This window comes from Ammodytes marinus, assembly GCF_949987685.1.
Source record: "Ammodytes marinus genome assembly, chromosome: 16".
NCBI classification, from domain to species: domain Eukaryota; kingdom Metazoa; phylum Chordata; class Actinopteri; order Uranoscopiformes; family Ammodytidae; genus Ammodytes; species Ammodytes marinus.
This window is the reverse complement of record NC_137220.1, coordinates 979,451-992,590: the sequence shown is the minus strand read 5'-3', so window position 1 is coordinate 992,590 and position 13,140 is coordinate 979,451. Positions and strand designations below refer to the sequence as shown.

Below are 13,140 nucleotides of genomic sequence, written 5' to 3'. Positions count from 1 at the left end.
AATCTTTGTTTGGAAAACATCCCAGTACTTAGCTGTTCCTGGTAAATTAAAGACATACCACTTTTATATTTTTTTTGTAACAGCAGAGTCAATTATAATGCCGGCTGAGAGGGGTTCCCAAACTTTTTCATATGATTGTATTAACAAGGATGACTCTGTCTCTTACTCATTATTATGGGAGTCGCTCAAAGCCTATTTGCGTGGTCAAATTATTTCTTACTCAGCTCATCGCAATAAAACCCGTAAGGCCAGGCTAAATGAACTCCTAATTAAAATCAGGGATATTGATGGACAAAATGCCATTAACCCATCCCAGAGTTTAGTGAAACAGAGATATGATCTGCAGGCGGAGTTGGACCTCATTACAACAAGTGACGCTGAGCGACTTCTAGTACGTTCTTGTGCTACTTATTATGAACATGGTGATAAGCCGAGTAGGCTCCTGGCTCATCAATTGAAACGTCAAACTACTTTTCGATTAATTCCACAAAGTAAATATTCCTCTGGCGCAGTTGTCTCTGATCCCACTTCTATAAATGACATCTTTAGGGATTTCTATTTCTCCCTTTATGAATCAGAATCATCATCAGACAAGACAGAAATTACTTCTTTCCTCCAGAATCTTGATATCCCCAAAGTTGATCCCACTACTGCTAATGAGCTTGATGCACCTTTAAATTTGGAAGAAATTAAATCCTCTATCAAAACCATGCAAAACAATAAAACACCCGGCCCCGATGGATTCCCAGTTGAGTTTTTTAAGAAATGTATTAATAAGCTGGTCCCTCTCCTCATCTCTGTTTTAACGAGTCCCTAGAACGTGGTTCATTGCCCCCCACTTTAACCCAAGCGTCCATATCCCTTCTTTTGAAGAAAGGAAAAGACCCTACTTCTTGTACCTCGTACAGGCCTCTGTCACTTCTTAATGTTGACGTTAAGATTTTAGCTAAAACCATAGCAACTCGTCTTGAAATTCTTCCTGTCATCATATCAGAAGAACAGAATGGGGCGGCAGTGGCGAAGTGGTAGGGAGTTCGCCTCTGGTGTGCAGGGTCGGAGGTTCGATCCCCCGTCTCCCCGCCACATGTCGAAGTGTCCCTGGGCAAGACACTGAACCCCGAATTGCTCTCGATAGTTAGCTTAGTTAACTTAGCACCCTAGTGCTAAGCCTACCCTGCGTGGTAGCTGCTGCTATCGGTGTATGAATGTGTGTGTGACTGGGTGAATGTGTACAAAACAATGTAAAGCGCTTTGGGTCTGTGAATAACGGAGATAAAGCGCTATATAAGTCCATTTACCATTTTTACCATTACCATTTTACCAATGGCTTCATCAAAGGGCGCCAGCTGTTTTTCAATGTCCAAACACTTTTAAATGTAATTTTCTCTGGTCATTCCTTCTCAACGCCCGAAGTTGTTATTTCGCTCGATGCTGAGAAAGCATTTGATCGGGTAAATTGGCATTATCTTTTTGAAGTTCTACAACAGTTTGGCCTAGGGAATAAGTTTATTTATTGGATTTGGCTTCTGTATACCACCCCTCAAGCCATTACTTGATATCCTGGTCATGGATTGTGTGTAAAAATAGAGTAAAGTGTGATTTTAGGGCAGGAATAAAAGACGATAAGGTCGGACAGAGTCGTTGCCGTCCTGCGGCCAGCAAGCCATCGTTATTGATGAACGAGAAGGGCGATCCTTATCTCGTAATAACGAGATCCTTATCTCGTTATTAGGCTACGAGATCGTAATTACGAGATCCTGAGTGTGCTAACTAAAAAAAAGTTTCTTTTTATTTGGTGAATGCTCAGCGCCACCGTACTTTTAGGCTGTATCCGAAAATATACCACCGAAGAAGAACCGTCAAAATGTAAAGCAATTTCCGGTAGGTGCACGACGGCAGTTTTGACAATGCACTGTAGAAATGAGAGCACTGCGCCTATAACTAAGTGTACTGTAGGGATAATAAAGTGCACTTTATGAATTTATGAGCATTTACGTAAATCGTAGCTAAAACGCAAATATTCAAAGCGCTACCGTTTTGTCATAGATGGTCGTAGTAAAATTATTTTGAATAATTTTTATTCATGTGCATCAGTAGATGTTCTGTGCAATGCATTTGTGTCAAACTGTGGGGTTTGAAATGAAAAGTTAGTTTAGCAGTGTTTTCGATTTTGCAAAACATTTTGATCTACGCAAATGGGCCTTTGCCAACAGATGCAGCTGACTCCAGTGAATCTGTGGATATAAGGTTTTTGACTGTGGGATGTTTGGTGTGGGAGTTTATAGTCACAAACACATTTTCCTTGCTTGAAGCACCACCTAGTAGCCAGCATGTCTAAATTGTGTTGTTGCTAAAGATGGTTTGTCGCGCAGGCTTACGGTTTGGTCAGTGGAATCAGTTTTAGATTGGAGAAAAATAAATAAAAAATATAATAAAAATTCTAACAAAAAAGCGCTGGTGGCTCACTTCACAGAATCTGGGGATAAAACATTTTTGAATGTGGTATGTTCGGTTTGGAGTTATAGACCAAAAAGCATAAAAATAGCAGAGAAATAGGCTTAAGTGGACAAGGAGATTTATACTTTTTGTGTTTTTGGCGCCCCCTTATGGAGAAACGTCTCCCCTATGCTGCGGGGATGCTTTAGTGCCTCTGGAACTGGGAATCTCATCAAGGTTGAAGGAATCATGAAGAAAGAAGGATGTGAAGATTTTGAAAGAAAACCTCAAGCACTCAGCAGCAAAACTGGGTCTGGGTTGTCGCTGTGTCTTCTCACACGACAACGACCCAAAACATACGTCGCTCCTGGTGAAGAACTACCTCCAGAAGACCAAAGTGAACGTTATTGAATGGCCTGCACAAAGCCCTGACTTGAATCCCATTGAAAATCTGTGGGGTGGGCTGAAGACCAAGTCCATGCCGGAAAACCATCAAATCTGGAGGAGCTTGAGAGATTCACCAAAGAAGAATGGGCTGGGAGACGTGTGTGAGACTTGTTGAAAACTACAACAAACGACTGCAGGCTGTTATCCAGCAAAAAGGATACACAATTGACCTTGCTTCCTGCTTTCCTACTGTGCAGACGCTTTGCAACTTGCTCTCTCCTCTACTTGCACTTTTTGCTTACATTCAGAGTTACTGTAAGTGTTTAGAAAAATGTTTTGCTTAATTGACCAAACCCTATGATTTTGTTACTAGTCCGACATTAGTTTTGGAATATTTGGTTTTCAAGCTAGCTGTCAGGATTCTAACTGTTACAATTTGTGTTGTTATGGTAGTTTCAGAGAGAAAAAATGAGTGGATCAGTTTACCCCCTTGATTTCTCTGGTCTGTCTCAGTTTACCCCACAGCTGGGGTACAGTGAGACACAAGACAAGTTTTTTTTAAAACAATCATATTTTCACTGCCCTTTGTCTTGAATAAATTCTGCTAATATCCATTTCTAGGAAACCTGCTGAATTAATTGGAAATGTGTAAATTTGAGTGATAAATCATTTTAGCTCGCTTAAGGTGCGGCCACACTACACGCGTATACAATCGGCAATTTTTCCATAGGGAACCATTGGTTTACGCGCGTAGATGGCGCGTAGATGCGTTACACGCACTAAAGCAACACTTTAGGCACGTTAGCCACGTATTGGCATCGTATATACGCACCTAACGCACCTACGTTAAAAAAAATTATCTTTTTATGCTCCTACGCGTGACGCTTAGCCGCGTTGGCCAATCAGCGTTGAGCTTGACCGGACGTCACGTACATTGGCACGCTCGGAGAACAGTGTACTGTACACAGAGGCTGATGAGAGACACCGAGGAGGAAAATGTATTGCGGGCGGCCGGTGCTGTATGACAGCCGCTCGGGAATAGAAGGCGTGGGGAAAGTAAACCAGGAGAATGGACTTCCTGGTTAATTCAGTGAATATGTGCGGCTGTGCTTTAGCCGATGAACCAAGTTAGCGCCGGATAGTATTAGTTAACTCACCCTGTTGTGTGCGGGCGGCTAGCGCCTCATATTATGAACCCAAACATGACGGCTATGTCCGGGGAACTTTCACGACAAGTACAGCGAAGCACCGGTGTTTATATCTACGCCAGCCACGGTTCCCTGTCACAGCCAGGTAGGGTAATGTTGGCTACTTGCCTTTATTTTGTGGCGCCGTGCACACAATGCTGCTGTAACTGTGTTTGTTATATAGCTGCCTTGCTGTTTGTATGAATTTCCGAGCGGCGTGAATATGCAATGCTATTTTAATGCTAGGCTATTTGTGCTGTTCAGTTGCTGTTTATTTGTCTTTTGGCACAGTTGTTGGCCGTGTTGTTGTTGTTTTTGTGCGTACATGCACGCAGTTGTGTCGGGTCTGATCACAGCCATGGTTGATTAGGGGAAATAAATTATCGAGAGGGAGACTATAGGCGCTATACGCACGTAGAACCATTTTTGACATAAAATGATCAAGCAACATTTTCGCTGCGTTACGCATGTAGTGTGGCCGCACCTTTAGAGGGGAGCAAATGTAAAAAGTGTCTCACATTACCCCGTTCTCCCCTATCCATAAATCTATTCTGTAAAAACTTTGGAGAATAATATGTTTTTAAAACTATATATAAAAACTATATACTGAGGCAAATGTCTATTTGTGATATTGGGCTATACAAATAAAACTGATTTGATATAAGATCTTAATTTTTTCCAACTATTTTTTTTAAGCGATGCAAATTAACACATAATTAGTTAGATATTGCCACATTTGCATATTTATTTGAAGATATTAGTTTTAATGTTACTAATATTTATAAGTAAAAAACAAATCTTTTTAAATTGTTTTATTTTTATCATCGATTTTGCAAATTATGAATTGATAAAAACCTTTTTTTTTATATAGTGTATTTTTTAAGCACTATACAAACAAAATAAATTAAATAACAGTGTCCTACCCAGTTTGGTGATGCCTATCTCCTGCAGGTCTTCCCATGTTAAGTCCATCACAATGCAGATGGAGTCGTATCCGTTCTCTGAGAGTTTCTTCTGGTAGAGAGAGAGACCGATGGCACTCAGCCACTTGCCCAGGTCAACCTGAGGGCAAGACAAAATTAATGAAGACCCTGCGCTCTGACACCCTCCAAAGTATTTGAAAATAATTCAGTTTAGAAATTGACTAATAAAGTAACCTAAAGCTATAGTGCCTAACTTAAGTAGCCTCCATAAGGAATTACAGTGATTACAACAACACCGTCCGTGCATCTACATGAGGTTAGCCTTAAGTGATTTGATACCTGCTGCTTTAAGTGATTTTAACAACAAATTAATTTTGATATCCTTCATATCCTTACACATATTTATTGTCAGTATCATGGACGTGAAATAGGTCTTCAAAATGGTCTTTAAAAAGTGTAAATAAAAGTCTAAAGTTTCATTTGTTGAAACCTGCAGAAAAGCCTGATTTTAGCTGGGAAAAGATAGATATTTGAAGGTTAAAGATGAGTTATATAAAAACGTGTAAGGCTGTTAAGTGTGTCCGTTCTGTGCTACTGTAGAAACATTAGGGTCATAAAAAACCAGTGATCATACACAAATTAAAACATACTTATGAATATTATATTCCATTTCTTCAATGTCTTTTGCCAAAAATGCCAATACATTCTACGCACTGCACCTTTAAGACCAACATTTCAGATTATGAGATTTTAGATCTCTTAATACCTTTGGATGACTGAGAAACTGTTATATTCATCAGTAAACAGTGGATTCTTACCTGTATATAATCCTTAAAAAGGTGCAGTGTGAAATATCTGAATATTTAGTATATATCTATCTATAAAGCAAGAAACGTCTGTCTACGTGTGTCTAACTGTCTGTCTGTGTGTCTGTGACTGGCAAATCTCCCTGACTGTTCTGAGCTTCCGGATGTGGCTTGCGCACTACACGAAGGTGTGCATCCTTCATTTTGAAGTTTTTTGAACCAAATACAGTGGAGGAAATAAGTATTTGATTCCTCACCGATTTTGTAAGTTTGCTCACTTACAAAAAAATGAGCGGTCTATAATTTTAAAGCTGGGTTTATTTTAACAGTGTTAGACAGAATATCAAAAAGAAAATCCAGAAAATCACATTAAAAAATATATATAAATTATTTTGCATTTCATTGAGTGAAAAAGGTATTTGATCCCCTACCAAACATAAAGAATTCTGGCTCCCACAGATTAGTCCCCGTGCTTTAAAAAAGTATTCCTAATCTCAACTAGTTTCCTCTATAAAATACACCTGTCTCAACTTGTTACCTGTATAAAAGACACCTGTCCACAGAGGCAATAAATCAAACTCCAACATCTCCATCATGGGCAACACAAAGAGCTGTCTAAGGACATCAGGGACAAGATTGTAGACCTGCACAAGGCCGGAATAGACTATAAGACTATTGGCGAGAAGCTGGGTGAGAAGGAGACAACTGTTGCGATTATTCGAAAATGAAAGAAACCCAAAATGACCATCAATCTCCCTCGATCTGGGGCTCCATGCAAGATCTCACCTTGTGGGGTATCAATGATCATGAGAAAGGTGAGGGATCAGCCCAGATCTACACGGGAGGAGCTTGTTTATGATCCCAAGGCAGCTGGGACCAAAGTCACCAAGAAAACCATTGGTAACACACTATGCCGTAATGGCTTGAAATCCTGTAGTGCCCGTAAGGTCCCCCTGCTCAAGAAGGCACATGTACAGAACCGTCTGAAGTTTGCCAACAACACCTGAACAACTCAGAGAATGCTTAGGAGAAGGTGATGTGGTCAGATTAAAACAAAATCGAGTTCTTTGGTATCATAGTGACTCGCCATGCTTGGAGGAAGAGGAGTTCTGACTATGACCCCATGAACACCATCCCCACAGTCAAGCACGGAGGTTGAAGCATTATGCTTTGGGGGTGTTTCTCTTCTAAGGGGACTTCACTGCATCGAGGGAACTATGGATGGGGCCATGTACCATGAAATACTGGGTGACAACCTCTTTCTCTCAGCCAGGTCCGTAAAAATGGGTCGTGGATGGGTCTTCCAGCACGTCAATGACCCTAAAAATACAGCAAAGGCAACAAGGGAGTGGCTCAAGAAGAAGCACATTAAGGTCATGGAGTGGCCTAGCCAGTCTCCGGACTTTAATCCAATAGATCTGTGGAGGGAACTGAAGCTCAAGCGACAGCCTCGAAACCTTAAAGATTAGGAGAGGATCTGCATAGAGGAGTGGTCCAAATGTCCTCCTGAGATGTGTGCAAACCTGGTCATCAACTACAAGACACGTCTGACCTCTGTACTTGCCAACAAGGGTTTCTCCACCAAGTACTAAGCAATGTTTTGATAGGGGATCAAATACTTATTTCACTCAATGAAATGCTAAATAATTTCTATCTTTTTTTTATGTGATTTTCTGGATTTTCTTTTTGATATTCTGTTTATCACTGTTAAAATAAACCTAGCATTAAAATTATAGACCATTAATTTTATTGTAAGTGGGCAAACTTACAAAATCAGTGAGGGATCAAATACGGATTTCCTCCACTGTATGTAGAAGTACATCATATTTATCAGGCCACAGTGAGCACGGAGCATGAAGTAATCTCAGACTAAACCCCGCCACCCTCTGATTTGATTGGCTGCTGCGACCAAAACTTGCATTGAAGAGCGGGACACACACAGCACACACAGCCTGTTGTTACTTTCTCATTCAATGTACCCAACTTTCCAAATAACATTTTCTAAAACCTTTCCACAGACATCACCAACTCCTCAAACCTGTCCGCTTCAGTGTTAAAGATCGCAGGTTACACTATTTGCACTGTTATAAAGTTAATGTATAGTTAAACACTTACGTGAACAGTGATGCTAATTTCAGTTAGCGTTAAAACCGTTAGAAACTAACACCTTAATGAGCTAAAGACTATGTAAGACCTCATATTGGTTGCGAAAATAAATGCTGCTGCCTTCAAGCTGCAATAACCAATAGAAAAAAAAATCACCTGATTTGCCCATAAAGAACAGAGGATTATATGGCGCAAAGAAATATTAAAGATAGACCAAAAGTGACATTGTCGAGCGATGCGACAGCCATTTCAATAACTGTGTGGCACTGATGTGTAGGCTACATCTGTTTCTGTGTCCCACTTTCATAGATAGGTTACATTTAAGCATGCATGAGCTAATACCTGCTTGGGCACTGCACTAGTATATTTAAGTTTAGTAACTTACTGGTATGTACTCAGGCAGCCACTCTGGAATGCTCAGGTTGGCGATCTCAAGAGAGATTTTCTTACGGTGGCCGTGTTTGTTGACTCCTATGGCTGTTAGATCCTACACACACACACACACACACACACACACACACACACACACACACACACACACGAGAAGAATGAGATGAGGCTTTCCTTTTAAATAACAAACTACTGATAAAAACTGTACTTAAATAAAGCAGTGACTGTCTTTACAAGAACTCTTTTATTCCCACTGTAATATGCACTTTAAACAAAGCCAAACAGACACTAGTTTGAATGCAGCTTTGCTTTACAAACATGCTTTTACTGTTTAATTGAAAATGTCATGTCACTATGTGAAAGACAATAAGGTTTTTTTAACTGAATTGCTTTTTGTAACTGCCGCACATTGGCAGTTTGTTTTAATTAGTAAAACTCCGATTTTTTGTTCCTACCTGTTACAATGTTATTGGGGCGGAACTAATTGCCGCTGGCATATGTTTCCGATACTGCACTTTAGGTGACGTACATTGCCAAACAACATGAAAGAAGCAGCACCCGGGGCCTATCCGAAAAGTCCAATCTCCTAACCTATGGCTGTGTCTTGATTCAGGGGTTGCACCCTATGTAGGCTGCATTTGAAGACCGATTGCGTCATAGCGGCGCGCAAAGGCTGTCCCGTTTGCAAGGCTCTTTGCAAGGCTCCTCATATGCGGCCGAGAAATGCAGCCTTCATTTCACGGTTTTGAAGGCTGCATCAGATGGATCCTTCGTGGCCCAACATATCCCAAGATTCATTGCGGTTTTTTCAGAGATGGCATAAAATAAAATAAAAAATAACAAAACAGCAACGTGTTGCACCATCTTCTTAACTTTTATCTTCCTTTCTTTTTTTCTTGTACTTTTTTTAATTTTCGTCTGGTAGGCAACTTCTTTTTCTTTTTTTCTCCGTTGACAGGGCTGTCTCCGTTGGCAGCAATCAGGGTTGCTAGGCAGCACAGGAGCGGCGAGTCGTCACGCAAGGTAACGGCTTGTTACGTGAACCGGAAATGCTCGTATACGGAGACCTGCGGAGACCGTCTCGTTTAACAAGGCTCGTTGGCCTTAAAACCGGCCTTAAAATCGGCCTTCATAGGCTATAGCCTTCATAGACCGCGAGACTGCGTCCTACGTAGGGTGCAACCCCTGAATCAAGACACAGCCTATAAGCCTCCTTTCCTATACCTTAACCCCTAAACGTCATCGGGGTTAAGGAGAGATGAAAGGTGCTTCCTATCGAACATAGGAAAGGACAGCGCTGTTTCAAATGAATTCGACTCCACTTTTCCTAACCGACGTCATTGCGCGACGGCGAGTATTGCTGACGTGAAACTACACTATTCTCCGAAAATTGACTACAACAAGCGCTCGTTTGATCCATGCGTTCTTTTCATATTGATTTTAATCAGGTTGTCGCCAACAGAGTGAGAATCACTCCCATATATCCCAATTCACATGTGGAATAAAAAGAGGCTACACTTATGTTGATGTTGAAATGAACTGCCCCCAGTAACTTCGTTAAATGTGAAGTTGGTATTTTCTTTTCTTATGGTGTAAATTATGTGCTACGAAAATAACTATTAGGCTATGATGTTGGTCTTTTATGAGTTCTTTATTATCTTTAGCCTGTGTGTGTGGGGGGGGGGGGGTATTTTGTTTTAGCCGAGTTAAATCTTCCTCTCTTCTCTTCTCCTCTCTTCTGTTTTACCTCTCGTTCGTGTTTGTGTAGAGTCGGTAAACTCCGGCGGTGGCCTGTTGCTTTAATCTTGCCGCCGTAAAGGATTATGGGATACCACTGTCTCCTTTCCTTTCACATAGGTTGGTCCGGAGTAACCTATGCTAAAGGAGGGTTAAAGGATGAATCGAGGCTCCTTTCCTATGCCTTTCCTAAGCATTTTGAGAATTCGGATCACCTATCCGCCGAGTACTTCCGGTTCATCTCGATAGGAAAGGAAATTTCCTATGCAAAAAATACTTTTCGGATAGGCCCCCGTTTTTCCCAGGCCCCCAGGATGCTGCCTTTTCCGAGCAGCCAGCATGGACTAGTGGCCAACCCATTAGTACTGCATGCTGTGAATGGGAGCTCATTTTCATGGAAGCCCTTTAGGCAGATTTTCCCGTCCACACCAATACAAGCGGCGAACAAGATTGTGTCGCCGCAAAATTTTTCTGGATATCAATCATAGGCTCAAACTTATCTTTAGACCATATACTATTAAAACTGAAGTTTTTTCATTTCAAAACGCCACATCAAGCGTTTTATTAGCCCAACGGCTTTTAACGGCTTTCAGTTTGTTTTCGAGGGAGGAGGAGCATTGTGCCAGGGCTCTCATGAAAGCAATATGGCAGCTTCCTTGTTGCTTCTCTGCGCCAATGAGAAGCTTTCATAGGAATGAATGGGCGCCATGTTTCAATACGGTGTCCATTTCTTTATATGTCCATGGTTTTTATAAGCTACAAGTTAAAATAAAGCTAAAAGCACAAGGAAGAAGAAAAAACCTTAAAGAGACAAGAAAGAAGACTCCCTCCCTAAGTAGTCTAGCAGTGGACGAGGTTTGTTTACCTTTTGTTTATTTGTATAAGAATTTGACCGGACGTATTGTATGACTTTGTTTCCTTCCATGACATGGTGTTGCGTGATTTGCATGCACAATGTTAAATTGTGAATTGTATTTATTCATTTGATTTATTTTTTCTCTTTTAAACCCAGTTCTCACGGGTTGGTTCGACCTGAAATAAAACCCTGTTTTTAACAAAGACCTCTGCCTCGCGTGATACTACTTGGGAGCTACACTTTTACTGTTTATTTGAAAATGTTATGTCACTATCATCATCATCTTCATCTTCAAACCGCTTATCTGGAGTCGGATCACAGGGCCAGCAGCTCCAGCAGGGAACCCCAAACGTCTCTTTCCACAGTAACCAGCTGGGGGATCCCGAGGAGTTCCCAGGCCAGTATGGAAATATAATCTCTCCACCTAGTCCTGGGTCTTCCCCGAGGCCTCCCTATATGCCCCAACCACCTCAACTGGCTCCTTTTATTTGAAAGACAATAAGGTTTTTTTAACTGAATTGATTGTGTGTACCTCTGGAGTCATCCTGCTGATGGTTGGAACATCATATCCGGCGCTGATGAAGTTCCCTGTGTACTGCTCCAACTGGAACTCACTCAGCCACTGGTAGATGGCTTCAGCATCCTACACACACACACACACACACACACACACACACACACACAGTTTCCAATGATCGCTCACTCGCTAGTGCGCTAGTCAGTTGAAGTCTAAACTAAAAATGAAAACAGATTAAATCTTCTGTGAAAGGTCCAGATATGAGAGGTGAAATGTGACCTGATGTACTTTATTAACTTAGCATAGACATATCTGTATGGTGATGGCTAATAGAGTTGAAAGATCTTACCTCTTTGGTTTCATGTGAACCCTCCTCAGACGCATTTACTGCAGAGAAACATGAGAAAAATCAGATTGAACTGTTTAAAATATAAAAGAAAATGAACATTTTCTTTACTGAGGCGTAAATTTTCTTATTTGGGGATAGCATTGCTTTTTTTTACCTTTCTCATTAGTCAGAGACGGGATTGCAGACATGACTTTAGACTTGTCTGCATCTCTCATGTTGTCATGGTCCTCCTCCTCCTCCATATTTTCTTCAATTTACTGTCACAGGAGAAAGACATTAGGAAGAATACAATACAAATTTGATTGTACAAGTATATATGTAACAAATAGACTATTTTTGGGAAAGATCTGAAGATTTCACCACAGCTAAAATTATTCATTAAAAAATTAAAAAATAAATAAAAATCCACTTTCTTTGGTTCTGTGGTCCCATTCAGCATAAGCAAAACTGGCCCTTTGAATGGTTAGGTGCATTTTAAACACAAAACCATTTAGTCACACAGATAAACAGGTCTGTCAAGCCTAAACATTCCTGACGGAACGTCCAATCAGTTTCTTTTGTACATTAAGGTCTGTCAGCCAATGTCAAAGTGAAAATAGAAATACTGATTAGGTTTGGGAGTTAGGCTATTACGGTATTACCGTATACTGGGGTATCTAAAAATAGTAACGTTATTCCTTTCATTACCGTCATGAAAAAAAGATCTGTGTAATGTGCGCAGGTTTATAATAAATGCCTCAGCAGTGAGTGGCCGTCTGTCAGCAACACTGCCTGTTTTGGAACAAGCTATAAAAGTGGTACAGGCTATGCCTCCCCCTGGTGGCCTGTTAGTTAAAATGATTGATGACGTCTCTCAGTATGTGATCGGTAGGCTACAAGATGAAACACATTGGTGTTGGTGCGATGGTTGTGCAGCCCATGCAACAGGTGTTTTTGCTGTTAGCTGCTTTAAAGTGCCTTGATTAAGTTTAAGATGTCAGTTTTAATTTACACTGCAGTGCATGAGAGTGAGAGTGAAGAAGGGAATAAGTAAAACAATTGTATTAAGTTTACAGGACCATAATAAACATATGTGTGGACTGAATAGTAAGCAAGCAAACATAATACAACCTTTTTCACACAGATATACCTGAATGTCAAACCAGATTTGAAAAAGGAGAATGGAGTAAATAAATAGAAACTTACCTTTTTTTGTTTGTTTTCTTAGTGCCTGGTCTCTGTAGATGTTGCCGCCTTTCTGGGAATCCGTCACTTACAGTCAGAGCTTTATAACATGATGCAGCTTGTCTATCACAAACCCCTCCCACTGAGTTTAAATCAACTGTTGCATTACACGTAACAATAAATATGTTCTCCTCTAAATCCTCCTCCTTCTCCTCCTCCAACTTACCCCTGAAATAAATAAATAAAATACTTCCTCCTTAAACAAAAATAAAAAACTTCCTG

General features: G+C 40.7%; 1 protein-coding gene across 1 annotated transcript in view; it reads right to left on the bottom strand.

The window, feature by feature from the left end:
* LOC307262357 (interferon-induced very large GTPase 1-like) overlaps positions 1-12,939 on the bottom strand; it is a 40,912-nt gene extending 27,973 nt beyond the window's left edge. The window contains exons 1-6 of the mRNA XM_080043215.1: positions 12,880-12,939; positions 11,849-11,951; positions 11,695-11,732; positions 11,361-11,471; positions 8,231-8,332; positions 4,934-5,072 (exon numbers count right to left, since the gene is read on the bottom strand). Of these exons, the coding sequence (XP_079899341.1) occupies positions 4,934-5,072; positions 8,231-8,332; positions 11,361-11,471; positions 11,695-11,732; positions 11,849-11,936 (478 nt within the window). The 5' untranslated portion in view covers positions 11,937-11,951; positions 12,880-12,939. The remainder of the gene's footprint in view (positions 1-4,933; positions 5,073-8,230; positions 8,333-11,360; positions 11,472-11,694; positions 11,733-11,848; positions 11,952-12,879) is intronic.
* Positions 12,940-13,140: the final 201 nt, after the last annotated feature.